Source organism: Saccostrea echinata, unplaced genomic scaffold, assembly GCF_033153115.1.
Source record: "Saccostrea echinata isolate AGI-Se365-2 ecotype Australia unplaced genomic scaffold, CSIRO_AGI_Sech_v1 ptg000002l, whole genome shotgun sequence".
NCBI classification, from domain to species: domain Eukaryota; kingdom Metazoa; phylum Mollusca; class Bivalvia; order Ostreida; family Ostreidae; genus Saccostrea; species Saccostrea echinata.
In genome coordinates this window covers 20,847,829-20,875,100 of record NW_026889751.1, presented here as the reverse complement: position 1 = coordinate 20,875,100, position 27,272 = coordinate 20,847,829, and the positions used below count along the sequence as shown (strand labels likewise).

General features: G+C 33.9%; 3 protein-coding genes and 1 pseudogene across 3 annotated transcripts; 1 reads left to right on the top strand and 3 right to left on the bottom strand.

Annotated features, from left to right (window-relative positions):
- Nucleotides 1-1,402: 1,402 nt before the first annotated feature.
- On the top strand, nt 1,403-3,367 carry LOC133201345 (uncharacterized). Its single transcript, XM_061337157.1, has 2 exons — nt 1,403-2,031; nt 2,407-3,367. Exons 1-2 carry the CDS (start codon nt 1,410-1,412, stop codon nt 3,024-3,026), a joined length of 1,242 nt encoding a protein of 413 aa, XP_061193141.1. The 5' UTR covers nt 1,403-1,409; the 3' UTR covers nt 3,027-3,367.
- A 1,961-nt stretch (nt 3,368-5,328) lies between these two features.
- On the bottom strand, nt 5,329-6,545 carry LOC133178121 (cholecystokinin receptor-like; annotated as a pseudogene).
- A 10,217-nt stretch (nt 6,546-16,762) lies between these two features.
- Nucleotides 16,763-18,706, bottom strand: LOC133174161 (alpha-2Db adrenergic receptor-like). The gene has a single exon (XM_061309226.1). The coding sequence runs from the start codon at nt 18,577-18,579 to the stop codon at nt 17,353-17,355; it is 1,227 nt and encodes a 408-aa protein (XP_061165210.1). The 5' UTR covers nt 18,580-18,706; the 3' UTR covers nt 16,763-17,352.
- Nucleotides 18,707-19,531: 825 nt separating this feature from the next.
- Nucleotides 19,532-26,152, bottom strand: LOC133201336 (uncharacterized). The gene is made up of 4 exons (XM_061337145.1): nt 26,100-26,152; nt 23,909-24,003; nt 21,532-21,584; nt 19,532-20,520 (listed from the first exon to the last, which is right to left on the bottom strand). Exons 1-4 carry the CDS (start codon nt 26,121-26,123, stop codon nt 20,414-20,416), a joined length of 279 nt encoding a protein of 92 aa, XP_061193129.1. The 5' UTR covers nt 26,124-26,152; the 3' UTR covers nt 19,532-20,413.
- Between the last annotated feature and the right edge of the window lie 1,120 nt (nt 26,153-27,272).

Here is a 27,272-nt window from a genome sequence, read left to right as displayed (position 1 = left end):
GGCAAAAAGGGCTTTATTGTAACTTCCTCTTTGGGATGGAATTATTTGTATGTTCTGAGAAAAGTAATTATCTATATTACACAATCGTTTGTGGGGTGGGGTGGGGTATGATACTATCCGTGGCATTTAGATTTTAGGATTTCAGTTTTTAATTAAAGATAATAAAGTCTTAAAAGTATAATCTCAAATTATTCAAATACAGGATTTTATTACTTGATGATTCGTTTCACTATAATATACATGTGCTTTCCCATTTATCTTTTTTAAATAACAGTTTTTAGTAAACTCTAGAAATATCGAGAGAAATGAAGGTTTTTTTCCTCTCGGATTTATAGGCTGAGTTTCAGTTTATTGCAAAATGTCCCATCTTTGAAATACCGGTAATTGATTCTGTGGAGTTTTTTTTCCGATCAATTCTGTGTTGTTGTTTTAATTGACCGGCTTACGATCCTTGAACAGGTATATCACATTTTCGCTGGAATATTGCAAAATTTACTACTGTTGATCATGCGAAATAGAGCAAAAAAATATATGAATAGTGCACTTGAGAGACAAACGGCTGCTAGTTCAGCTATCGATGGAATCCACGAGCAACTGTCAAACAAAGGCTCCCGGTATAAATCATTAAAACTGAAAACTTACTGGACTATTTCGCCTACAAAATATATTGCAAAATGCAAGGATGAATATTACGTAGAAGCATGTTATCATTTTAAACTCTTTGCATATTGCAAAACTCCCTTGTTCTATATTGGTCATTGATCTTGTAAAGTTACGGACATTTAATTGACTATAGTCGATCAGTATAGTTATCGGGAGTAAGCAAAAAGGTAAGTTTGATTTTTGCATCTGATTGAAAAGTATTTGCGAGCTTTTTGGTGGGTTTGACTTTAAAAGATACCGGATGGAGGGTCGGTCGTTTTGTAGTGCCCTACATGATGATTTATAGATAATTGTACTTCGAAACGAACCGCAGACTTTATCTTAACATTTTACTTCATATATCCACCATTTAAATATCAGTTGAGTGCAAAAACTGCGTAGAAATGTATGGGAGAGTAGGTCAACTGGTATGGGTTTTTGCCCTGCATGACCACTTGGTGATCTATCATAAAAATGTTTATAGAAAAGATCGACACATTATTTTATATGCATTAACTACAAAATGAAAAAAGAATACAATTTCTTCGATTTTGGTTAAAAATGCAAGTATATTAACTACGAAATGGAAAAAAGAAAACAATAAACAGTTCTTTCTGTTTTGATTAAAAATGCAAGTATCTTTCAGAACTCAAGTCCTTCAAAACTAAAATCTTTCATCGTTCACATATGATATTTTTAAATTAGCATGTTTTCCTCTTAAAATAAAGGAGGTTAAATATTTGTTATTTTTCAGAATATACTCAGATATGGGTTGTGGCGGAAGTTCACAGTCCAAGACGATTGCTGGGATACCCCCACAACCCCCTTATCACGGCCCCCCATGTGAATATCGGATGGAAAACTTTGCGATTGCTTACGTGGAACAGTCTAACCTTGGATTTATGCCTACCGCAGGCATGCCGTTAATGACCTTGGACGAAAAGGTTTACAGCGTCACTTTGGGGTCTTTGTATGACCTTGGATTCCGTTTGTTGACCTTCTCGGTAGTTCCGGCGTCGCTCACAGTCAGTGGCTTTGTTACAGCTAACGTCAAGCAAACACACAAGTATCAAGGAATCTGTAGGAAACTGCCCGAGGACGAATTACCCCAGCAATGGTCCCTCAAAGTCGTAAAATCTTATTTACCCTCGAAAGTCTTTACATACGGAGTGTTTAGATTGGGTGATGCAAAAATTACTGCTGACGCCAATCATATTTTTCAAACAATAATGAACGAGGCTGCAAACGGGGCCAGGCTTGTTTGTGTTGAAATAACGGGGTTTAACTCTCAAAATGTGAAGCAACCCGGAGCAACAAGCGCCGCTGCAGGGGCCTTTGGTGGCCAAGGTGCTATGAACGTATGCTTCTTTGGACAGAGTCCAGACATGAGTAAGTTTTATTTTTCTTTCTTTATTTTTATCATTTCAAATATTTTGAAGGACATCCAACAGACAACAAACAAATATTTTTCTTTTTTAATACACTTGTACAGAAAATTTGGACCATATACTGTAACTTGTTGAAAAGTATATATATATATATATATATATATATATATATATATATATATATATATATATATATATATATATATATATATATATATATATATATATATATATTAATATCATAGATAGATAGATAGATAGATAGATAGATAGATAGATAGATAGATAGATAGATAGATAGATAGATAGATAGATAGATAGCTGTTTTTGTTTCATTATTTACAATTATTAATTATATAATTTCCCCTGTCTTTAGTTCTAGGAGTGGATATCTTCTTTGAGATACCCAGAAACCCCTCGTCAACCCGATATGTATACCAATGTGTTACAATTCCAATGAAAATCACCTGGACAATGGCCATGGCGTTAGGAGGAAAATGGATCGTCGAGATGGACTGGGTAGGTGTGACATCACAGTACCTTGGGACAGGTTGGAAACTAGTGGACGTCTTCATGGACCAAAACAATAGCGGTTTCCGGGATGGGTTCTTTACGTCCAAAATAACAATCAACCAGAACTGCGTATTCTTTTTCGAAAAAGAGCAATCGAAACTTAATGATAACACGCCTGTGTACGAGGCTACAATGGTAGAATATAGCGCCCCCGGTAAAATGGTGATGGGTGGAATTGGTTCCACTACAGCGCATTTCAACCCGGCTTGGGAACCAGTTCTTGACCAGCTTGGAACTTTTGGATGGGAACTAGTCAAAATTTTAGACACTCCAGCAATGAAGTTTGATGGCGGAGGATTGGGGTCCCTTTCATTTAAAAAGGTCATGTGGATGTTTTTGCATCGAAAAATCGTTGCTGCTCCACCTGCTGAAGAGAAGTCTAGTGGAGAAAACGCACCGACTCCAGCCGAACCACCAAAATAATCTTCATGTAACACTCCTACCTGGACTTGTCTAACTGTGATATCATCATGTATTATCTATTGGGCATCTATTTGCAACTAGCTACTCTAGCCTTCGACCAAAATAACCCTAATCGCCATTCAACAACTTACTGGATTTGTTTGTGATATTATCTATTGAATCTCTATTTGAGCTTGTGTCGACTTTTTGTTTATATAGATATATATAAAAGAATGAGTAAATTTGGCCATGTATTATATAATAACCAAGGATTTCGGCAGAATTTACTAAAATTCTTATTGTTCATGCGGGTTGTAGGCAACACAGAAAGCAGCAACATTTTACTGCTATTTAAAGATTTTTGGCACTCCATTTTACCTTTTTATTATTTATTTATTTATTTTTTTATTTTTTTTTTTGTTATGTCAGTCTCTGGAATTATCGATATTTCACATAATTTAAAAAAAAACTTCCTTTGGATTTCTTTGATCTATATTACATGTACAGGTATAAGTACAGATAAAAGAGAAAGATTGTTAATGCAAAATGTTTTAAGAAGGGGGGATGTTTTATTTAATTTAGGTTAATACATGTTTATGTATCTTAGAATGATATACACTTATACGTAAACTAGTCTCTTCAACTAGAATAGTATGGAATCTCCTTTTTAAAAATATTTATATACCGGTATAAGTACTAAATGCAATATGCATACTGTTTGCAAAAATCCGTGGGTACTGGGGATGAAAATTTCAAAAATTTTACGTCCGACATATATCGTTCGAGGGCGAAAGAAAACGGATAAGAGTCATCTAATCATATCACCTGTCTAACTCGGAAGATTCTGAAATATTCATTTGGAATTGTCTGTACTCTGGGATGTCAGACCCTTATAAAAGCAGGGGACAGGAGTTTTGTAAACTTAGTAGAGGGACCTAAATTATACTAAATTTGCAACATCAAAGGTGATCCTAGCGATTTGAGCAATGTGCAGTAAAATGTGATTTAGAGAAGTACGATGTATTCTTTGCTGTTTTGTTCAGATTTAAATTATAACCTTGATTTGAACTTCTTTATCAAAATATTTTGCAATGTCCGACCAAAATGTTTAAACGTTTTAGTATTGTTCTCTATACAAACGCAGTTTAAGCTATCAGGCCTATTTTATATGTGTTGCAACATTATTTGTTCTGAAAGATGACTCTTGTGAAAAGCTTTTTATGGCAGTATCAAGTTATTGAACATCATCGTTAAAACATTTCCAATCCGAACAAAAAATTTAAAAGTTTTGGTATTGTCCTCGTTACAGAGGTTATTTAAATAAAAAGTTCAAAAAGGTGATCCTAGAGGGCTCTTATTGCGCAGTAAAATTGGTTTATTTGAACTTCATTATCAAATTATTGCAAAATCTGCAGATATTGTGATGTTATCAGTATTAAAAACAATCTTGGACTGTAGTATTTAAATGCACCGGGGAAACTACTGGAGTGCAAGAATAAGTCTTATTTGCTGGTTTGTTTTGCTGCAAATAAATGTATTTGTTGATCCAGTTTGCATTACATCGAAAAATGTCTTCATGTAGAGAGTACCGGGAATCGAAGTGTTAATGCATCCCTTTCAAGGCTAAAAAATAATTGTTAATGCACCCCTTTTAAGGTTGAAAAATAATTATGATTATTTTTCAGCCTTGAAGGGAATGCATGAATGCTTCAATTCCCCTATAAAAACACGAAGACTATAAATTCTGCTTTTATTTTCTTTCGTAATTAACACAACTAATTGACTGTAATAAAACTTACAATAAACCAAAAAAATTGCTACTCAAGGCCTTCTTCAAACAATTGTTTGGCTGCCCTCTCCGACTGACTGGCTAAAAATGGACCGACTCCAAACTTTTTTCAACTTCCAGGAAGCAAGTATTTTTTAATGCATTTTTATGCATATAGATTTTGAAAACTCAGCATTGATGTTGAAATTTTCTGGGGAAAAATAATTAATTTTGTCACCTACCTACCGACCCATTTTATTATCCTGGGTCTGGAGAGGACAAACAAACTGAGGCGCCAATATAAAATAAATAGTGAAAAATTGCCCCAGGAATGAGACGAATCTATTCTACAAACCAAGTTTGAAAATTTGTACCAGGAAGTATACAAGCAGCAAAAAATTACAATGATATACAAGTACATGTATCTGTAGAAAAACTCTATTTTCCATTTCTTTCCAGTTCCTTTATTTCACCACAAACAAACCAACTCTGCTTATGATTTCAAAAAGTTAAATAATTAGGAAAAAATTCTATTTGCAGGTTTTCATGCACCTTTCAGACATTGGGTATAAAATTCTGAAGAGACCTCTGCCCTTGTCTGCAAAGCAAAAGTTTTACTTCATGTCGAAATCTGGTATCAAAGAAACCATAAATAAAAGGGTTGACCACGTGATTAAGAATGTACAGTCTGTACAAAAACATCAACCCTATTATAACAGAGTCCGGTTTGTTCCAAAACTCTATCCCAAATATAGACTCTAGCAGCATGATGATGATCCGGGGCAAGTAAGCGATCACAAACACAATGGTTATTGTCATAAACATGTACGAGTATCTGTAATGTGTGAAGTGGTACTTCATCGCTGGAATGTTTGCATTCAACAGAATGTCCTGAGACCTTCTCTTCTTGTGATCTGACTTTTCTTTTTGCAAGTATTCTGAAACTTGTCATTATTTTCTTGGTCGTGTTCGATTGAATTTTTGTGGAACTCTCCATTTCCTTCATATCGAAGATTATTACAAAGTTCGACACTTTTACTTTTCTGTTTTATGTCAGAGACGGTTGAGACTGAGAGTTCAGGTTTAGAAATAGTTTTCATTCGTCTCAACGACTTATGGTAGATCATGACTTTACTGTAGATGGTTTTCGCGATAGAGATGTAACAAAGTGTAATAATGGCTATCCCAGAGACGGCAAAGACAAACAAAAACACATTGTATCCTAAAAGCGCCCATGGCTCCCAAATATCCCCACATCTGTGTCCTACCAAAGTAATATTGTTGTCATTGTAGCGATCATTAACAACTTCTATCTCTCCATACAAGAAAATTGTAGGAATTAATAAAAGTGTAGCAACAGTTACTGTTCCCAAAATAACTAGTCTTTTGATCCTCAAAGTCCAAGCATTCGAGAACGGACGACACACCTTCAGGTAGCGATGGATTGCAATGACCAGGAGTAGGGTCCCTCCAGACACTGTAGAAGCTTGACTGAGGAACCATAAAATGCGACAGAGAAAATCTCCGGGAAATCTAACGGGCAGGAGATTTAGGGCCAGTGCGTACGAAGATCCAATGACACACGCACAAGCATCAATGACCGCTAGGGATGGAATAAAGTAGCGATCATCGTTCTTTTTAGTCATTCCTACAACGTAGATGAAAAGAACAAGACCATTTCCGAAAACTCCAACGATAAGATAGAGAACTAAGACAATGTTATTTCCAATCAAAAGCTCAGACAATTCAGCGTTCCAGGTTTCCAAATTCATCTCCAAATGTTGCCGTAATTTGTTGTTTTTGTAACAGAAACTATATTGATGATTTGTCCTTTGGATGAGCCTATTTACAAAATGCACCACGCCTAACTCATTAGTTACTGAGCGTCACGTCCACACAGCTGCTGAAAAATACAGAGTGAATGGAGCTCTTACTCAACTAGAACCAAATTCTCAGAAAATTCAGCACTAGTATTGAAGTACATGTGGACTTAAATTCATAGAAATGCAGTACTTAACATAGCATTATTTATGCAATATTAACCAATCCAATGAGGAAATTTTTTTTTTATTTTAAGAACAAAAAATAATAATTATAAAAATTAAATTATTACGCATAAAATTCGTAGAACTGCAGGACTAAATAAATACCCTTTCTATCGTATAAAATAGGAAAGTAGGAAATTTATTTTAAGGTATGTTTTAACGAGACTGAGTCTAATTCGAGTCCGTTTGACTTTGCGTTGGTTTTTAGTTTCATGTAGTCGTAGGTGCAACATAACACCTATCCTAATATTATAATTTTGATACAAAATTAACATTATTTCACATTATCTGTAATGTTCATTGGTCTTAAAATGTGCTTTTAAGACAATAATTAGGACTAAACGCTGAAATGGCTTTCACGACGTGAATGTTTTCGGTTCTGTAAGCAATGCATGACACTGAAGAATGACGCATGACTCGTCAAGAGTATGCAAGACGTCCATGGACATTTTATTAAAAATTGTTGACAGAACATTAGAAGAAACATTCCAGCAATCTAAACATTGGTATTTTTCAAAATAATTCACCTGTGCCGATATATACAAAATGTATGCCGAAATATGGCAAATTAAGAGGTATTGGGCATAGAAAAAAAACTTTGTAATAATTCCTAGACCAAACCAGATGGTCAACTTTTTCTGAAATTTCACAATTTGGTGACTTTTTACAATAATTTTCATGTCTTTCACTAAAAAGGAAATCCCTAGGGCAGAAATACAAAAAATATGAGAAAAATGTGATAATTTGGCGTTCTTTTCCAACAAATTCCCATAGGGTCCAATAGTAAAATTTGACAACTTTTGAGATGGCCCCCTAAGAAATCGGGATGGTAAACATTTGATTTTTTATCTTAAAATAATAGTAAAAATTCATTCCAGAAAATTTATTAAAATATCTAGGGTAGAAATAATTAGACTCGGCCTCGTTAACAACTCATAAAGCATGACTCAAAATCACAAAGAAAATTGGGGTCAGTGTGCATCTTCCTGAGGAACAGTGCAAATTAACTTGACCGTTCTACACTTAAATTGTAACTTTTGGGCTAATTACTTTAACCCTTATATTTTACCAGATTTAATCATGACAATAAATATAATCTTATTTTATGTAAAATAGTTTGAATAATATTTATTATTAGGGAAAAATCGTGCAAATTAATGCATTAAATCATTGTTTGACCTTTTTTGCACTAAAAAAAATAATAAAACTCTAAACTGGCAATAAACATTTTCTTGTATCAAGCTTTTTATGGCTTTAATGCTGATTGGTTGAGAGTATACCATGTAGTTCAAAATAATGAAAGAAAAAGTTGGGGCAGTGATGTAAATTTTGAGGTATTTATCGAAATATGCGATTTTAAGGTAATGTAAATTTTATTTTGACTTCTTCAATAATTTTTTTTTTTTTTTTTTTTTTTTTTTTTTTTTTTGCAAAGTCTATTGAGTGAATGTGTACAATTTGTTCTTAAAATATTAATTGAAATCTACTTTTCATATTCTTAGCATATAATAACGAAAACAATTCTCTGTGTAAAAAATATAGAGCTAAAGTTCCAAGAAATTAAATGTAACAAAGATGTAGATTTGAAGAATTTTCTTCTAAATATTCTTCCACCGCAAGAAATTGTCTCCCGTAAATTTTGTTTCTTTACAATTTTGTGAACAGTTTTTAAATTGAATGTTGTATAATTTAAATTGTTTAATTTAAGTATGTTATAAAAATTGTTAGAGGGTTTGATCACAAACTTTTCTCAAAAGCTGAGGAATGAGATACCTTAAGTAAAAAGAAAGATCCTTAGAAATAATTGTGATTTGAATAAGCATACATGAACAAGGAAAACTCATTTCATAAAACAATACATCATACTTATTGTGTTTCCCTTCATTTTTTAAACCAAATAATTTTACGTCATATTAGCTGGTATCTATATAGGCAGTCAAACCGCCGTTATAATGTTTAATATCTCTTCAGAAAGAACAAATTCAAAGTCTTGACAATTCTCTTTCAAAATTATGATAAGACAATTTCTTAAATGACGGATAGGGCAGTATGAATCTGTTGACTAATAATAAGGAGAGTTTGTTGTCCTTTCGGTGCAGTTGTACACTAAATGTGAAAATCATATGAAATAGTTTCACTTGCATGTACATAAAAGTACTGATAATGATAGAAAGGTGTGCTTGAAGTAGCCTAATTCCACCATAAAAGATTTATTTCTAATTCTTGTTTGGGAGCCTCTAGCCTGCACAGAACCCCCGTTTCCATATTTTCAGTGGTATTGGTTGCAGAAATACAGTTTTAATTTGGCAACCACGTTTTTAAGCACTATAAATTCGTCGATTGTTGGTAATTAATCAATCGTGGTCTTTATCTTGTACTTTGAAAAGAAACATGGTTAACTGCAAATACTTACCAAATGCAGAGAGTTTCTTTTTAATTTGTTTCTCTTCCTCGTGTAAAGACTGTCCGAAGGATAAAAAAAATATACATATTTTGTCATAAAACATGCAAAATCATCCAGTTTAATAAGTCTAGTAAATTCTTAAAGTAAAATAAAAGTTAAAAGTGGTTAATTTTTGTTTAGTTTCAACGGCTCAGATGGTGTGAACTTTTACCTATATACCAAACACATCAATTTGATTCTGAATAGATACCTAACTTGCCTTTCATGCCTGTTAAAATTTAGTTCTTTTTCAGTATCAAGCTTTCAAGTGAAAGTATGGTGATAATCGCAATTATCTACAAGGGATTTACATATAATTAATTTTTTGATACATTTTAAAATGAAATATCTACTGCTTTGATAATTACCAAATTAATCTGATTGCCAAAATCAGATCTTTCAAATTTTTCCAGCATACTATAGATGTACGGTTTTCTGTTTGGAATTGATTTGTATCATATGTATGTAGGCGGTCACAGATATTCAGCAGGAATTTAGAATAATGAACAAGTATACTTAAATTGAATTTAAGACATGCAGTGACAAACCAAGAAATCTGCTTAATTTTCTACCCGCAGATGGAGCAGAAATTGTGATTCCAGGGATTTTTGACCCTGTGTAAAAATTAACAGTAATTATAAATTGTGTTCATGAATTAAAATGGACGGTTTTCAGGCCATTTCACCGTTCATTTTCTAAAGGGGTTTTGTTTGCATATATCTGGCTCCGGGGTCATAAAACTTAGAGGAGCTAACTTTCGATCTCAGTTTCACTTTTACCAAAGGAATATAAAGTGATTGATTGATTGATTGATTGTATGTTGTTTTACGTCCCATTCGAGAATTTTTCACTCATAGAGACGTCACCATATACCGGTGAAGGGCTTCAAATTTTGACCTTTACTCGGCACTCAGGGCCATTGAGCAGTGAGGGATCTTTATCGTGCCAACGCCTGCCGTGACACGGGGCCTCGGTTTTTAAGGTCTCATCCGAAGGACCCGCAACTTTCACTTCAAAGTGCCGACCGCATGGCGAAGGAACAGTTGCTACCCATTTTTTATCGACTTAGGTCAGTCGCGGCAGAGATTCGAACTCACGACCTCCCGATCACGGAGCGAGCGCTCTACCGACTGAGCTACCGTGAACGGTGAATATAAAGTGAAAAAATGAGACTGAGCTCAAAAGTGAGCTTGTCTAAGTTTTATGCCCCGGGCCCTGATCTCTTACTAGACCCAACAGAAATAGTACACATATTAAGAGCCACTGTATATAAATATAATAAAAGTTACCGCGAATATGCATTTATGGATTCACAATTGAAGCAAAGCGGTTTTTATTCCCTGTATATGTAGTTTAAAAAATATGAAGTAAACAGATATTATCAACTATGTTTATAACTAATCAAAATTGTTCATCCTTGAAACTTTGCTAAAGGTGTGTAATAATGTAATGTAAATCCCCGCAGATCTGTAGCTCACAGGTATTAAATAATCTAAATGGACGAACCCTTACAATTTATTTTAGACAAGTGAGCTACATACATACAGCAACACAGTAAAAGACACTTACAGCAAAGTGCCGGGAGTGAACAATTTTGATTGATATGTGTTGAAAATAATTCATTATATTTCCTATTATGTTTTAAACTGACTACAGGAAATAAAAATCCCTTTGCTTCAGCATGAATTCAAAATAAGCACATTGGTTCTAACTGCTTATTACTCTTTAGGCACTTGATTTTTTAATTAGTTGTTTTTATGAATTACTGGCTTATTAATTTTCCCAAAAATCAAAATGAATTTGAGTTACCATACCTATACTTGATTCCAAACTCCATAAACTTCCTTACAAGCAAAGATACATAGCGAGTTCCAGTAAATGTTCGACCAAGCCTCTTTCTTTACTCCTCACTAAAATACTTACAGCAGCGAAGGAGAAACTTCAGGAGTACTGTACAACAGTATATTCGAAGTGAAGTAAATCAGATGTGGATTCTTAAAAATTCCAAGGAACTTTAAGAAAATTTGAAATCACAAAATTTTAACAAAATCAATAACATCAAAATGTGCGAGTTTTCAACAAGTTTTGGGTCTGCCAATAGCGGGAGGCAATTGGCATGAGAATTCTGACAGAATGTTGAAAGACCTGATCTCCGAAAACTAAATAGACATTGTCAATCAGAATTTCAAGCATCTTTTTAATATCTACTTCTTAGTATTTGTGTGTACAATCAGAATGTCTTTTAACAAAATAATTTTGTAAATGACCAATGACAAGGTAAGTATATTTAAGAGTTCCAATTTTATTGAAAAAGCAGCTGTCTATGATGTCAAAAAGCCTGGAATTTAATTTATCGTGGGAATGGTTGAATTAAGTGTTGAAAAGTTTTGATGTTATTGATTTTGGTAAAATTTTGAGATTTCATATTTTCTGCAAGTTCCTTGGAGTTTTTAAGTATTCACATCTTATTTACACCACTTTTCGAATATATTGTTGTACATTATTCCTGAAGTTTCTCCTTCACTACTGTGAGGAGAAAAGAGAGAAGCTTGGTAGAACATTTTCTGGAGTCCGCTTTGTATCTTGTTTGTAAGGATATCGATGAACTTAAGGAATCCAGTATTGGTATGGTAAATCAAATTCATTTTGATTGTTGGTGATATTAAAAATATTTAAAACTGACATTAGATTTTGAAGAATTTCCTCCTTGGAAAGGGAGCTATGGGTATAAGTTAGATTACCACTAGCAGAATTAAATACCAGTTCCTCTAAAATACGATCAAAATAATGAACCTTACAAAGACAATGTTACTACCTGCTTTGTCAGCTGGAACCAGTATATACTGATCGTGTAATCTATCTAATTCTTTTTTCACTTGTGAATTATTGAAGACAGAAGGAAATATGGTTTTTATATTGCCCATCAATCGCTTAATGCGAGATTTTAACATCCAACTGATACTTTTAATCTATTCTGACAAAGGGTCAAGGTTTCCTTTTTCCAAATGTGGCCCATGGCCTGGTGTAATCTTCCACCAAATTCATAATATTAATGAAATTATGACGCTAGTTGAATGATCGGGGTTTCCTAAATTTGGTCTTTTTAGAATAAGCTAGTGATTTAAGGTCCTCATTAATTATTAACTATATTTACGTCACCAGTAGTGGCGTGCCCAGCAGGAATATAGTTGTAGGGAGAAGAAAACATGAACACGTTGGAGGATTATGTTTCAGATGTTCGATAATTAGACACTGTAGCGTTTTGGTGTTTTTTTTTATAATTAAAAAATTTTGAAGCAATTGTCGATGTACATTTGTAAGAAATACAAGGTGTGGACTTCAGCTTGGAATATGGTGGAATACAAGATTACAACCCTTTATGATTAAGAATATTACTTATGTTAATTAAAGCAATATGAGCTGCAACTTTGATGTCAGAAATTTTTGTTGCAAATTTGTAATTAACTATTTCAGTGACAGAAAAAAAGAACTTTAATAAACTTTTGTTGTTCATATTTGAGTTCGATTGATTGATTGATTGATTGTATATTGTTTTACGTCCCGTTCGAGAATTTTTCACTCATATAGAGACGTCACCATATACCGGTGAAGGGCTTCAAATTTTGACCTTTACTCGGCACTCAGGGCCATTGAGCAGTGAGGGATCTTTATCGTGCCAACGCCTGCCGTGACACGGGGTCTCGGTTTTTAAGGTCTCATCCGAAAGACCCGCAACTTTCACTTCAAAGTGCCGACCGCATGGCGAAGGAACAGTTGCTACCTATTTTTTATCGACTTAGGTCAGTCGCGGCCGAGATTCGAACTCACGACCTCCCGATCACGGAGCGAGCGCTCTACCGACTGACCTACCGTGAACGGTATATTTGAGTTCGAAGAACTATTTATAAGCTTTAATTGAAGCAAAATTAAATTACATTATTGTTGTCCTGTACAATATTGATTTTGGCAATCAGACTGTTTGCAATATCCATAATCACAGATCCGAGCCTGTATTCTGGTGTCGAATTATCCAAATATGGAGTTTCGTTGCCTTTTTTCAAATAGACTATTTAAAACTTTCAAAGGGACAGAGTAAAGTTTGGTACGAATGTGATTAAGACCTACATGTAACTGTTTATATAAAGTTCTTGTGGATCAAAGCAGATAGTAGGTTTATTGTAAGACCGATGTCCATGACTACGCTTATGTCCCTGTGTATTGCTAAAATGTCCCATCTCATTCACATTGCTACACTGTGGACTTGAAAGATTCCAAACACTATCGACATTGTCATTGCTATAGTATGGAAAGGCCTTGTCTAGTTTTCTAATCCAGTATTCTTCTCGTTGTCCACGGAAAGGTGTACTCAATGATGGGCTATTAGTATGATGGTTAATCTTTTCTGGAATTCTAACTTTCATTGACAAAATAGAATGATCGGGTAAATTAAAGTGCTTGTATAGAAGCTGCTGACCCCCGTTGTTAATTTGAAATCTATGCCCCGATATTCTTTTATTAAGTTAACCTTGGTATCACCAACATAAAAAAAATCCAACAAAGGGTACATTCTATTCCGTAGACAACATAAGAAGTTTTGATATAGAAGCTCTGTCCAGTAAGATTTCTAAAAGAGTGTCTGGCGTCTGTAAACTTTTCACATTTTCGACTTCTCAGGAACCATTGGGCCAATTTCAGCCAAGCTTGCCACAAAGCATCTTTGAGTGAATGGAATTAAAATTGTTCACAGGAAGTGTCACGCCCTCTTTCAAGGGAAGATAATTAAGAATTCGTGAAAATTTGGTGGCATCTTTTAAAAATTTTCTTCTCAAGAACCACTCGGAAAGAAAAGATGAAACTTATGTGAAAGCAATATTACATACTCTAGACACAAATTTGTTCATATCATAACCCCCGGGAGTAGCGGGGCCACAAGAGGGGTCGAAGTTTACCATAGGAACATGTAGGAAATGTCTTTAAAAATCTTTTTCTCGGGAACAGCACAGCTATGAATAGTCACATTATTAACATTATTATAGGAGTATCCTCAGGTAGTGTAGATTCAAGTTTGTTCCAATCAAGACCCCTGGAGGTAGGACAGGGCCACAACAATGGGTCAATGTGTACCATGGAAATATATAGGAAATATCTTTAAAAATCTTCTTCTCAAGAACAGCTAAGCCATTATTAGTCATGTTAATATAGAAGTATCCTCAGCTGGTGTAGATTCAAGTTTGTTCAATTCATGACCCCCGGGGTAGGGCAGGGCCACAAAAGTGGGTCAAAGTTTACATAGGAATATATAGGTGTAATGATTAAGGGGCATTTACGTAAAACGATGTGAAGATTTCAAATAGATGAATGACCTGACAACTCTTAAAATGAAGTAGCCAAAGGGTATATAAAGCAAAGCTTTGGGAAAGTTAGGCATTCATAAGATAGCTGAAGAAGTTGGCCGTTTGAATCAGCAAAAGAGTTTAATTGATTGATTGTATGTTGTTTTACGTCCCATTCGAGAATTTTTCACTCATATAGAGACTTGACCATATACCAGTGAAGGGTTCAATTTAGACCTATACTCCATAGGGGCTTGTCTTCTAGATTGTAAAATGTAAAATAAATTAATACAGAGCGAACCCGCAGGTGTCGTGGTTATTTATCATCTTTACCTGACCCCTGTTACAAAAATGGCGCCCACGTTCTGACAATTAAATGAATCAAATAAAACAAGAGGTGGATCTAAAGTTTTAGCCGATTGTTTATTTTATTTCAATTAGTTTGTTTTATTTGATTTATTTAATTATTTTATTTGATAAATTATTTTATTGAATTTTATTAATATTTGATTTTAAATTATTTGTCTTTGTCAATAATGATTGACACAGATTAATACATGCACTTCAGAGTTTAAAATCAGTTGTGGCATATTCATAAATGTATAATTAATAAATAATACATTTGAATATCATAATAATTAAAACAACATAAAACTATCACTATTACATATAATTAGGTGTTGTACATCTTTTTTAAACGTAGTTTTTCTTGACTGAAAGTGTCAGAATCTTTTATTTTAACAACTTTTAAGTGTATTAAAAGTAGATTCTAAATTTTATTAATTTATTTTACATTTAACAATCCGGAAGACAAGCCCCTATGAATCGAACCCGGGCCCTCCGATCACGATGCGAAGGCCCTATCACTAGGTTTCCGTGACCGGTTAGCAATAAAGAAGTTAAGGGTAAGAGCAAAATAAAAGTATAAAGATATATAAGCACCAGTGGCAAGTATCCTAGGGAACTGAGGTTAAGTTCTGGCTGTAGTAAATCTGAAGAGGTTCTTATCTCTAGATAAGAGAACAACTTTGTTATTTACCCTCAGACAGAGCGGTCTTAATAATCATTCCAATCATTAAGTCATAGTAAAAGAAAAACCTATATATCCCTTGTAAGAACCTGATCATACATGTTACATAGGAAATATCTTTAAAAGTCTTCATCTCAAGAACAACTAAGCCATTTTAGTCATATTTATACAGAAGCAGCCTTAAGCATTGTAGAATCAAGTTTGCTCAAATTATGACCCCCCGAGGTTTGGGGCACAACAGAGGGTCAAAGTTTACATAAGAATATATAGGAATCATCTTGAAAAAATCTTCTGCTCAAGAACAGCAAAACCATGATTAGTCATATTATTATAGAAGCATCCTCAGGCAGAGTAGGTTCAATTTTGTTCAAATATAGGGTGGGTAGGGTTGGGCCACAATGATAGATCAGAGTTTTACATCGGAATACATAGGGGAAAAATCTTTAATATGCTTCTGCTTAAGAACAGCAATGTCATGATTAGTAATATTGATAAGGAAGCATCCTGAAGTAGTGTAAATTTCAGTTTCACCCCCAGTAAACTTTTCAATACTGAACTGATTTCTGATTTTTCCTAGCCAATGTGCTCAGGTGAGTGATGTGGCCCATGGACCTCTTGCTTAAAAATAGATTCCTTGGTACATTTAATTCGTGTTTTCTTTTAGGCATCTGGAGGGAAATAAGACACCCATCTAACAGAAATATTTTTAGATTCGTTTCTTTTGTCAGAACTTTATAATCTGTTGTGGTGGTGAAATGTTTAGCGTCTTAGCAGAATTTTTCAATGTAATTCTGGCATTTTCATAGATTATGTTGCTCACAGCATCGATATATTTTGGTGTCCCTACAGATTTAAATCGACCAGTCCGACTGCGATCATTGAAGTCTCCTTTTCCACTTTTGAATTTCTTTGTACAATATAGTGTTAATAATTAATAATACTTGTATTGTATCAATTTAATGGACACTGGAAACTAATGAACTTATGTACAGGAAACAAATCTGGTTGATTGGTTTGTTTTGAAGCAATTAAAATTAAGTTAATCCAAATTGCATTACTTTAAAAAAAAAACCACCACTTTTTTTTTTTAATAAATAGGAAAAATTCATATAAGAGACATTTCCGTCCTTTATTGCAGTTTGCACAAAATCTGTTCCCGTGTTTTCGTGTTTCTTTACGACATTAAGCACAATATTCCTAACGAAGAGCTGCATACTCCCTCAGCATAAAAAGGAAACAAGATATACCACACATTGCTGTACACGATATCTAGTGGATTTTATCCATAACTTCATCAAAGGCTAATGTTAATTAATTCTCAGAACGTCAAAAACTTTTTGCTGTGTATCAACATTAATGACCATTTCAAATTATACAGAGAAAATTGTGACATAATCCAGATATAAATTTGTGTTAGTGTCAATTCACATCATGAAAACTAGCCAGGGGGATAATAGTAAATCATATTATTATATATATGGATGTGTTTTGAATTCCAGACTTCTGTCCTTTTATTCTAAGAATGAAATAATTCATAACACACCACCTTGATATTCATGTTCTTTACTCTCACTGGCCAGTTTAACTGTCTATTCTTTACTCTCATTGGCCTGTTTGACTGTCTATTCTTTCTTTGCATTGGCCAGTTTGACTGTCTATTCTTTACTCTCATTGGCCAGTTTGACTGTCTATTCTTTACTCTCATTGGCCTGTTTGACTGTCTATTCTTCACTCTCGTTGGCCAGTTTGACTGTCTGGGTGAAGAGACCCCTTCCTATGTCGGCAAAGCAAAAGTTTTACTTCATGTCGAAATCTGGTATCAAAGAAACCATAAACAAAAGGGTTAACCACGTGATTAAGAATATACAGTCTGTACAAAAACATCAACCCTATTATAACAGAGTCCGGTTTGTTCCAAAACTCTATACCAAATATAGACTCTAGCAACATGATGATGATCCGGGGCAAGTAAGCGATCACAAACACAATGGTTATTGTCATAAACATGTACGAGTATCTGTAATGTGTGAAGTGGTACTTCATCGCTGGAATGTTTGCATTCAATAAAATGTCCTGAGACCTTCTCTTCTTGTGATTTGACTTTTCTTTTTTGCGAGTATTTTGAAATTCTTTGCTATTTTCTTGGTCGTGTTCGATTGAATTTTCGTGGAACTCCCCATTTCCTTCATGTTGATGATTACTGCAAGATTCAACACTTTTACTTTTTCGTTTAATGTCAGAAATGGTTGAGACTGACAATTCAGGTTTTGGAATAGTGTTTATTCGTCTCACCGATTTTCGGTAAATCATGACTTTACTGTAGATGGTTTTTGCAATAGAAATATAACAGACAGTAATAATGGCTACCCCAGAGACGGCAAAGACAAACAAAAATATATTGTATCCTAAAAGTGCCCAAGGTTCACCCTTGTTGCCACATCTGTGTCCTACTAAAGTAATATTGTTATCACTGTAGCGATCATTAACAACTTGTATCTCCCCATACAAGAAAATTGTAGGAATCGATAGAAGTGTAGCAACAGTTACTGTTCCTAAAATGACCAGTCTTTTGATCCTCAACGACCAGGTATTGGAGAACGGACGACACACCTTCAGGTAGCGATGGATTGCGATGACCAGGAGTAGGGTCCCTCCAGACACTGTAGAAGCTTGACTGAAGAACCATAAAATGCGACAGAGGAAATCCCCGGGAAATCTAACGGGCAGGAGATTTAGGGCCAGTGCGTACGAAGATCCAATGACACATGCACAAACGTCAATCGCCGCCAGGGAAGGAATAAAGTAACGATCATCGCTCTTTTTAGTCATTCGTACAACGTAGATGAAAAGAACAAGACCATTTCCGAAAACTCCAACAATCAGATAAAGAACCAGCACTATATTATTCCCAATCAAGAATTCGGACAGTCCAGCGTTCCAGGTTTCCAAATTCATCTCTAAATGTCGCTCATTGACAAATGATGTTAATCTTTATGGAGGATTCTTCTTGTATTAAGTAGAGGGAACGGATCAAGTAGTCTCCTTAAAAACCATCCAACAGTTTCCGGAGAGTTACACGCACTTTTTAGCGACTTTAAGATCAGTGAGTTTTTGTGACGTGTGTCAACGTCTCCATCATAACAAAGAATAGTATGCATGTCCGGTTTTAATGTAAGCATGTCAATAGCTCTTGATTGTTTGTTGTTTTTGTAACAAAAACAATATTGATGGTTTGTCTATTGGATGAGTCTCTGTTACAAAATGCACCACACCGAACTCGTTAGTTAGAGAGCGTCACGTCCACAGTTGCTGAGGAATGCAAAAATGAATGGAACTTTCACTCAGGCAGACCCGGGTTCTCACAAAATTCAGCAGCGGTGTCAAAGTGCATCTGGACTTAAAATCCATAGAAATGCAGTACTTAATAGACCATCATTCAAGCAGTATCAACAAGTGCAAAGATATACACATGTATTTAATGTGGAAACATTTTTCTTTTACAACTTGTATTTTTAGAACGAAAAAAAAACATGAAAAATAATGAATTTGAATCAGTAGCATAAAATTCGCAGAACTGCAGAAATTAATACCCTTCACATAGTATAAACCATTTTAAGAATACACATCTTTAATGAGGAAGTAAAAAAAAAACCCTTAAAACAATTGTTATTTGAATCAAGCATACGTGAACGGGATCAAAAATTCATTTCATAAAACAATACATTCTTGTTTTTCTCTCTTTTAAACCAAATAATTTTACAAGTCATACATGCTGGTATCTACACATGTATAGCCAGTCTATGCTGTAGCGAGTGTAGAGTCCCTTCATGCCAATGGTTTGCAGTCCTGCACTATATACATCTAAATTATAAGGAAATTTGTAAGGAGCAAAAGCAAACTGCCGTAATAATGTTTAATATTTTAATCTGTTCAAAAAGAACAGTCTTGACACTCTTTCAAAATGATGACAAGTGGCAACTTGAAGACTACAATATATCACTTAAATTCCAAATAAATACCTACAAAATTATTTTTTTCTATTATTGGTGATGATATAGGCGATTCAAATACACATGTAAGTACACTACCATTAGGCCAAGACATCTGATATATCGTTATAATAACCTTGTAAATGTCACAGAAAACAATGGTCCCAAACTCATAAACATGAATGACATTGGTATAAACGTTTTATTCTTAGATATTAGTGTTTCATTTCCTTTTTGGAGGGGGGGGGGGGGGCGGCAATTTTTAAAGATTTTTTTGTTTGCAGCATACACCCTCCTACCTCTCCAGTTAAAGGTACTGAGGTATGTGAACATTCAATGAAAGAACAAAACACAGTACATGATTAAATTTCATAAATAAATGCATACAATTACCATAAAAACACAACAATTGATATTGCATAGTTCAAGTACATAAATTAATTTACAATGAAATGGAGTATGTTGTAACTGTAACCTTTTGCATATTGCAAAACCTCATCAATTGATTTGTGAACATTGTACAATATACGATGTACATGTATGTAATCAATGTAACAATATACATGTAATCTTTGTAATCAATGTAATAAAAATGAAACTTTTAACCTCCTTTCTAAAATTAGATTCAGATATTATTTTCTTAATTAAGGAGTGCATCTATTTTTGGTCATCATACCATAACTATACATATATATCAAGTTTAAATAATTAATCAAATGCCTTTGATAGCCATTAATGTACAATATATTATTTTGCATAGTTAACAAAATGACTGAAAGATTGAATTACACAATATGAGACTATGTTTGCCACAATAAACAGTAAACTAGATACATCATCCCCACAAGACATACAGATACTAGCATTGTCTTCCTGTTTTCTCTACGAAGATCTTTTAATTCAGCCTCTGAAAAAAAGGCATAGAGCAAAATAAAAATTGACCAAATATTTGTTTTCCATTTCATATGTCTCTCAAATCTTATATTTATCTCCTTGACAAAATGATTCACTGTCAATTAAAATTTATATTGAACAAGTGTATCATTATGATAGTAAGTAGAACTTTGATATTTCTGTATGTTTATATAGTTTATCAATAAGTAATTATTTTAATGACAGACACAACAGAATGAATCATTTAACATTTAATTCTGTTGACTAATGGTGTCTTTTTCAGTACAGCTGTACCCGAAATGTGAAAACACATATGATATAGGGTCATTTGTTGTTACACTTCATATATAATAAATATTGCTAGTGTTAATGGTCAAAAGATGCTTAGGGTAGCCTTAATTTTCGAGACAAAGGGTCCTCCCAAGATATTCCACCATGAACTTCAAAAATTCATTTCTAATTCTTACTGGATTGGAAGCCTTCTAGTCTATACACCCCCCCCCCCCCCCCCACCCCAAAAAAGTATTAACAATGCAGAAATAAGAAATACAGATTTGGCAACATTTTTTTTTTAATTGCATTATTATTCAACCTTAATAATTCTGTAGTACTGCCTCTGCTTTCTTACCACACAAAGAAAGGTTCAAGCAATCATAACATTTTTCAACAATAAAATCTTGCCCTGGAAAAAATTTCATTTCCCACTATAAAACATTTTCAACATGTATGACATACTAATAGATTTCTTTTTCCTAGGATGTAATGTGGATTTTTGTTAACACAGTTAAACCTCATTATCTCCAAACTCGAAGGGACCAAGAAAAAACTTCAAGATATCAGAGGATTCCAGATATCGAGGGTAAAATACTTAAAGAATAAGCAGATGGAACTTCCAGATCACTTTGACAAATCTTAGGTATTTGAGATATCGGTGTTAAAGATACAGAAGTTCTATAAGCTGTATATCCATCATGGCTTTTATCTTGTATTTTGAAAAGAAACATAGTTAACTGTAAATGCTTACCAAATGTCGAGAGTTTCTTTTTAATCTGTTTCTCTTCCTCATGTAAAGACTGTCTGGAGGATAATAAAAAAAAAACATTAATATATATTTTATTACAAAACATGCAGCATCACCCAGTTTACAAAGTAAATAGGTTATTTTTTTTTGTTTCATTAGCTCAGATGGTCTGAACTTTGGCTTAGTATGCCAGATACATCAATTCCATAAACTGGCTTGTCATTCCTGCTGAAATAGGTTATTCACCTATTTGGAATTTACAGTTTATTCTTTTTTCAATATATCAAGATTTAAGATGAAAATATAGTGATACTTTAACCAGTCTTTTATTGTAGAAATATCCATAAGGGGTTTTACTTATTGTTATTGGTGGATACATTTTTCAATGGAATATCTATCTCTTTGATAATTACCAAATTAACCTGACTCCCAAAATCAGATCTTGTCAAAATTGTCTAGTATGTATAAAAGTAGTTCATTTTCTAGTACAAATAAGTTCATAAACAAAATGGATGGTTTTCAGGTCCTTTCACAGATCATTTTCTGAAGGGGATATATACAGATCTGATCTCTTACTAGACCTGACAGAAATTAAAAGGTATCAAGAAGCACTAGTAAAGGACATAACTCTGATATTGACATCCCTAAATGAAATTTTCTTAATTACAGACATTCCATTTTTGTGAGCAGAGGTTAATGGCATGCAAAACTAGGTGGTACAGTGGCTGCAACGTTATTGTTGACAACTTACACGAACGATCACGTTACACGAACGATTCCACACGATTAACGCACGATAAAATCTGTTACACGAACGATCCTTCACGCACACGATTCTACATGTTACACGATCTTACACGATTGCTAACGCAAACGCACGATTCTTCACGCAGAATAGTTCAAGTTCTTTAGGAATGGATATTTTCAAAACGAATTAAGGCTTAATACTTATTGTAGATTTCAAATAATTATTGATATTATTTCATTGACTTTGAAAAATGAAAAAAAAAAATAGAAATGGATATTTCTGGAACTAAATACATGTAAAACTTATTAATTATCTTAGATTACAAATAATTATTTACGTAATTCTCCGACTTAAGAAAACTGGGTTTTTTTTCGTTCTATCAGTAGATGTACATGTAGGTGGACCATGAGTTTTGATTGAATTTGATTTCATAATATACAGAAAGGGATAAGTTTGAAAAAAATGGCATGAAAATGAATTGAATTATAAGTTATTTCCATGTTTCCATTTGTGAATCTCTAAAGTCAACAATTATTTTACAAATCATTTATTTGCAAAAATTATAAAAATAATTAAAAGTAAGCTCCAGAGATAAACACTGATAAACGAAACCCCGACAATCATGTCGCGTACATGTACATTTGCCGACTAAATATTTATGTAAGCATTGAGAATTGTTTATTTATTTATTTGTAAAAATATCAATTTTTGAACTATTGATTTTAAAAATATCTTGACCATAATTAGCAGTAAACATAATCAACATCAGAGAAAAAATCTTTAAACATATATAAGTACGGTTTATCACAAAAAATCACGCTATTTGACGAGAACACAATATTCTACGACTTACTATATTGCTTATTTCCAAGCGATAATTAGTTCGTTCTGCTTTCAATTATGTAACTCACGCTTCATTTATTTTATTTGGATTAAAAAAAAAAACAGACAAGCGAAATGCTTGTATAACAAATAACATTCCGATAAAAACTTACAAAACGAAGTTTACACGTTTCTTAACGCACGATCACGCACGATTAAAACCGCAAACGATTGAGTCTGATACATGCACGATCTCGCACGTTACACGAACAATCACACACGTTACACGAACGATTCTACACGATTGGTTTGTCAACAATAACGTTGCAGCCACTGTACCAATTTGACAAAATTGTTCATACCTGACACTTTGCTAAAAGGATGTTTTAATTAATGGACATGTATAGGCACTCCCTGCAGGTCTTCAGCTCACTGGTTTTAAATAGCCTAGATGAATGACCCTTCATCCATTAGATTTTTTTTTTAGACCAGTGAGCTACAGACCTACAGTATACAGAAAAATACACTTACAGCAAAGTGCCAGGAGTAAACAATTTTGATTTTTAAAAAAAATGTTATTCATTATATCTAATAAGTTGTTATTAGCACACTACAAGAAATGAAAATCCCTTTGCTTTATCACAAAATCATAATGAGCATGTTGGCTGTAACTGCTTTTTACTCTGTACACATAGGGTGGCATTTGGCTTTTGAATTAGCTGTTTGTGCAATGAATTACTGACTTAAATTATTAAATTTTTCTAGAAATTGCCAGGTATAATCGTTAACATACACAGTAATTAGTGATACCTCTTAACTTCAGAAAGTTCCTCCAGTCGTAGAATATCATCAATGGTCTGTAGCCTTGAATCACAGTCTCTGATCTTTATTTCTAGATCTTCAAGCTGTATACATTGATCAAAGACAAAATTATAAATTTATATTCATATATAACAGTTATGTATATGCTGTGCCAATTAAATTAAAATTAACTCAAATAATATAATTGAAGAAATCTTTGGATATGTTGGAGAATATTTTATATAATTATATATATACATGTTGTAATATGTGTATGTGTTTGCAGTCAATAAACAAATTAGCAGCTACTAAAATGATAAAAAAAAATAATATGCCTCATGAATGATGAAAGATGCTAGAACTTAAGTTCAAGATTCTAAGGTATAGCTAATTGTGACACGATTGCGGTGTTTTTCTTTGAAGTTTGCTGTTCTGTATTAGCAATACAGAACGGAAATACAGTGGGTGGAGCTACTTTCCGTTCTGTATTAGCCCTGTATACTGTCTTGTATTAGCCAACTGTTCTGTATCTAAAATACAGCACGGTCTAAAAATAAATCTGATTCAATTTATCAAAAGCATGTACAAATAGTAAATGCTGATTTTTTTCCCATTATAAATTTGAAGAAATATTTCCTTAGGAATGTAAAATGTCAAAATTTCTCAATCACTTTTTAAAAAATTATTCCACACAGGATCTACACGTTATTTCGATTCAAACGAAAAGGAAAATTCGCAATTATGGAAAACATCCTATGTTGGAGAAATTCCTGAAAACCTGTTTGCTTTCCCTGCTTTTTGTGTCCCCCTCAAAATAGTAAAGCCAATGGGTTCGCGGATGCAGCATACATTACGTGAAATTCGCACTCCCCCTCCCCCCATTTTCCACTCTTCTCGTGCAAACTCAAGTCCATTTTTCAGGGTTTTTTTAAATTTCATCTTAAATCCTTATCACTGACGACTGCCGTACATCTCTTTCACTTCGTTTTTAATGTCGCATTTCAATAAGAAAATAAAAATCCGTAACATCAAAGTCCATCGAAAAACTGTCTGTATCGCCTGTATGTGTATCTTTAGTTAACTGAGATTTTAAGACCCCTGAAATAAATCAGGATCAATCTCCATCTACAACAAGGTTAAATCGTCCACCTTATCAATTAAGACTGACTTCGAGTCTGTTATGTCTACCCCGTTGTCAAAACTAATCTGACTAAATCTTACGTTGTCCGTGGAAATATATATACTGCGGATGTATACTCCCAGTCGAGGCCTCATCTACAGAAAGAACAAATGAACTCTGCATGGCGGAAGTTTGGATGCTGCACAGGTATGAAGTGGGCGGTGCTTTTTTTTGATTGATCGTGTCACAAATCATTTAGAGAACTCGACAGGTTCTGTATCATAGAGATACAAATTTGGGGGTGGAGACTCGTGCTACGCACTCGTCCACCCCCAAATTTGTATCTATGATACAGTACCTGTCTCGTTCTCTAAATAATACTTAAACCATGTAAAGACAATTACATGAAGTAGTAAGTGTTCATAAATTATAGCGATCGCAGCGAGCGGCGCGAAGCGCCGCTCGTCACTGCGAGCTCTAACGACAACGCCTGGGCGAAGAGAAAATTCGGACTACTGCACATTCATTCAATAGAATTTTTTTCCGCGGTAATTCTGACCCACAATGCATCGCTTCTTGTTCTCGCTGCTAACTTCGTTCACGCGGTGACAACAACTAAAAATTCACACAAAATAAACTCACCTTAATTTAATGGATATTGCATGCAGATAGTAGATTAAATTTTCTTTGTTAAAATATTTGCACTTTTTAAACTTTGTTTATGCAAATGCAGCTAACATACGACGTCATGTGACGTCACAGTCTAGACGTTCCAAATGTCTCGTGCGGTTTGAAGAGGCGGATCATAATAATGAAGTGAACACTGCGCTCGCCCCAACGGTCGCACCGTCAACATATTAAAGGAATAAAATTTAAAGAAAAAAGAGATTTATGCATAAAAGTTGGCAGGAGAGACAAGAGGGACATGCTGCATAAAAATAATGAATTTACGAATCTGTTGAAATGATAGGTCCCTATTGTACGGGACATCAGCGTTGCGAAAGAGAAATACAACTGATAAAGAATAGAATTACTAAATATGGTTTGATTAGGTATCATCCACTCCAGACAGAAATTTACCTGTGTTGCAATGGTTTTTACCATATTTCAGACAACGTGGATTTGTTTACTTCCGGAAACGAGGATAGTTACCATTTGTTCGTGAACTAAGTCGGATTTTTATTTGAAAAAAAATAATGTTTTATCTCGATTAATAATACATATATTAGTCCATTTTACCCACTGAAAAGACTAGTAGTATCTCCAGAATATGCGAAAATCTCCTTTTCCTCCCAGAAATAGAATTTTTTGATTTTTTTGGACACGTACATACGTAAAATCCCCCACCCCCGTAGATATGGCAAGAAATTGGTACTGCGTGCCATATATGCACCCCCGACCCCAAGGAAAAGAATTTTTTCTGGTAGAATAAAAATTAGCTATTTTACTGGTGATTAAATAAATATTCTGTGGATAAATTAACCTTAAAGAGTTTGTAAAACAACAACAAAGTTAAAATCTTTACACTGCTAAAGAAAGTAAAGAGAAGGATTGCATATGAAGTTCATCTCCTATAATATACTAGTAATTTACTAAGTTAATAAACCACCTCCTAGCTGAAAGAAAATTTAAATGAAAGAATTTGTAGAATGTGTGACATGAATTGTGTGGAAAATGAGAATCATTCACTGATTGAATGTCCCTTATATAAAAGTGATAGAAATGATTTTTTTTAAAAGATATTGCTAAAAAAAATAATAAATAATAATAATAAATGATAGGTTTATAATTAACAAATAAGGAAATATTTCCGTGGATTATGTCTAATGAAACAATGATAGGTTGCTTATCAAGTTATGCAATTTTAAATCAATATCTTTAAAATAAGACAGGAATGTGGCATTGTTTTTGAAAGTGTCATTTGGCAAACCTCGGCTGATTCCGTCACCTTCATCAAAAAATTTAGATGAGATACGACTCGGCCGAGGTGTGCCGAGTGTGAAAGTGGAAAGGGGGGGGGGGGGGCAAGAGAAAAAACAAATCAGAAAAAAAGGAAAATTAATCACACTCAAAATTCCTAATTCTTGGGGTGGGTAGGTTCCAACTTCTTAAAATTTCAGTACCAAGGGGGGGGGGGGGGGGTCCAACTTCTTTCAGTACCAAATTTTATTCATACACTACATTACCCTTATTTGACTATACTGCAACAAAAAGTTGGGGGGGAGGCAACCGGCCTTTCAATGAACATTTTCA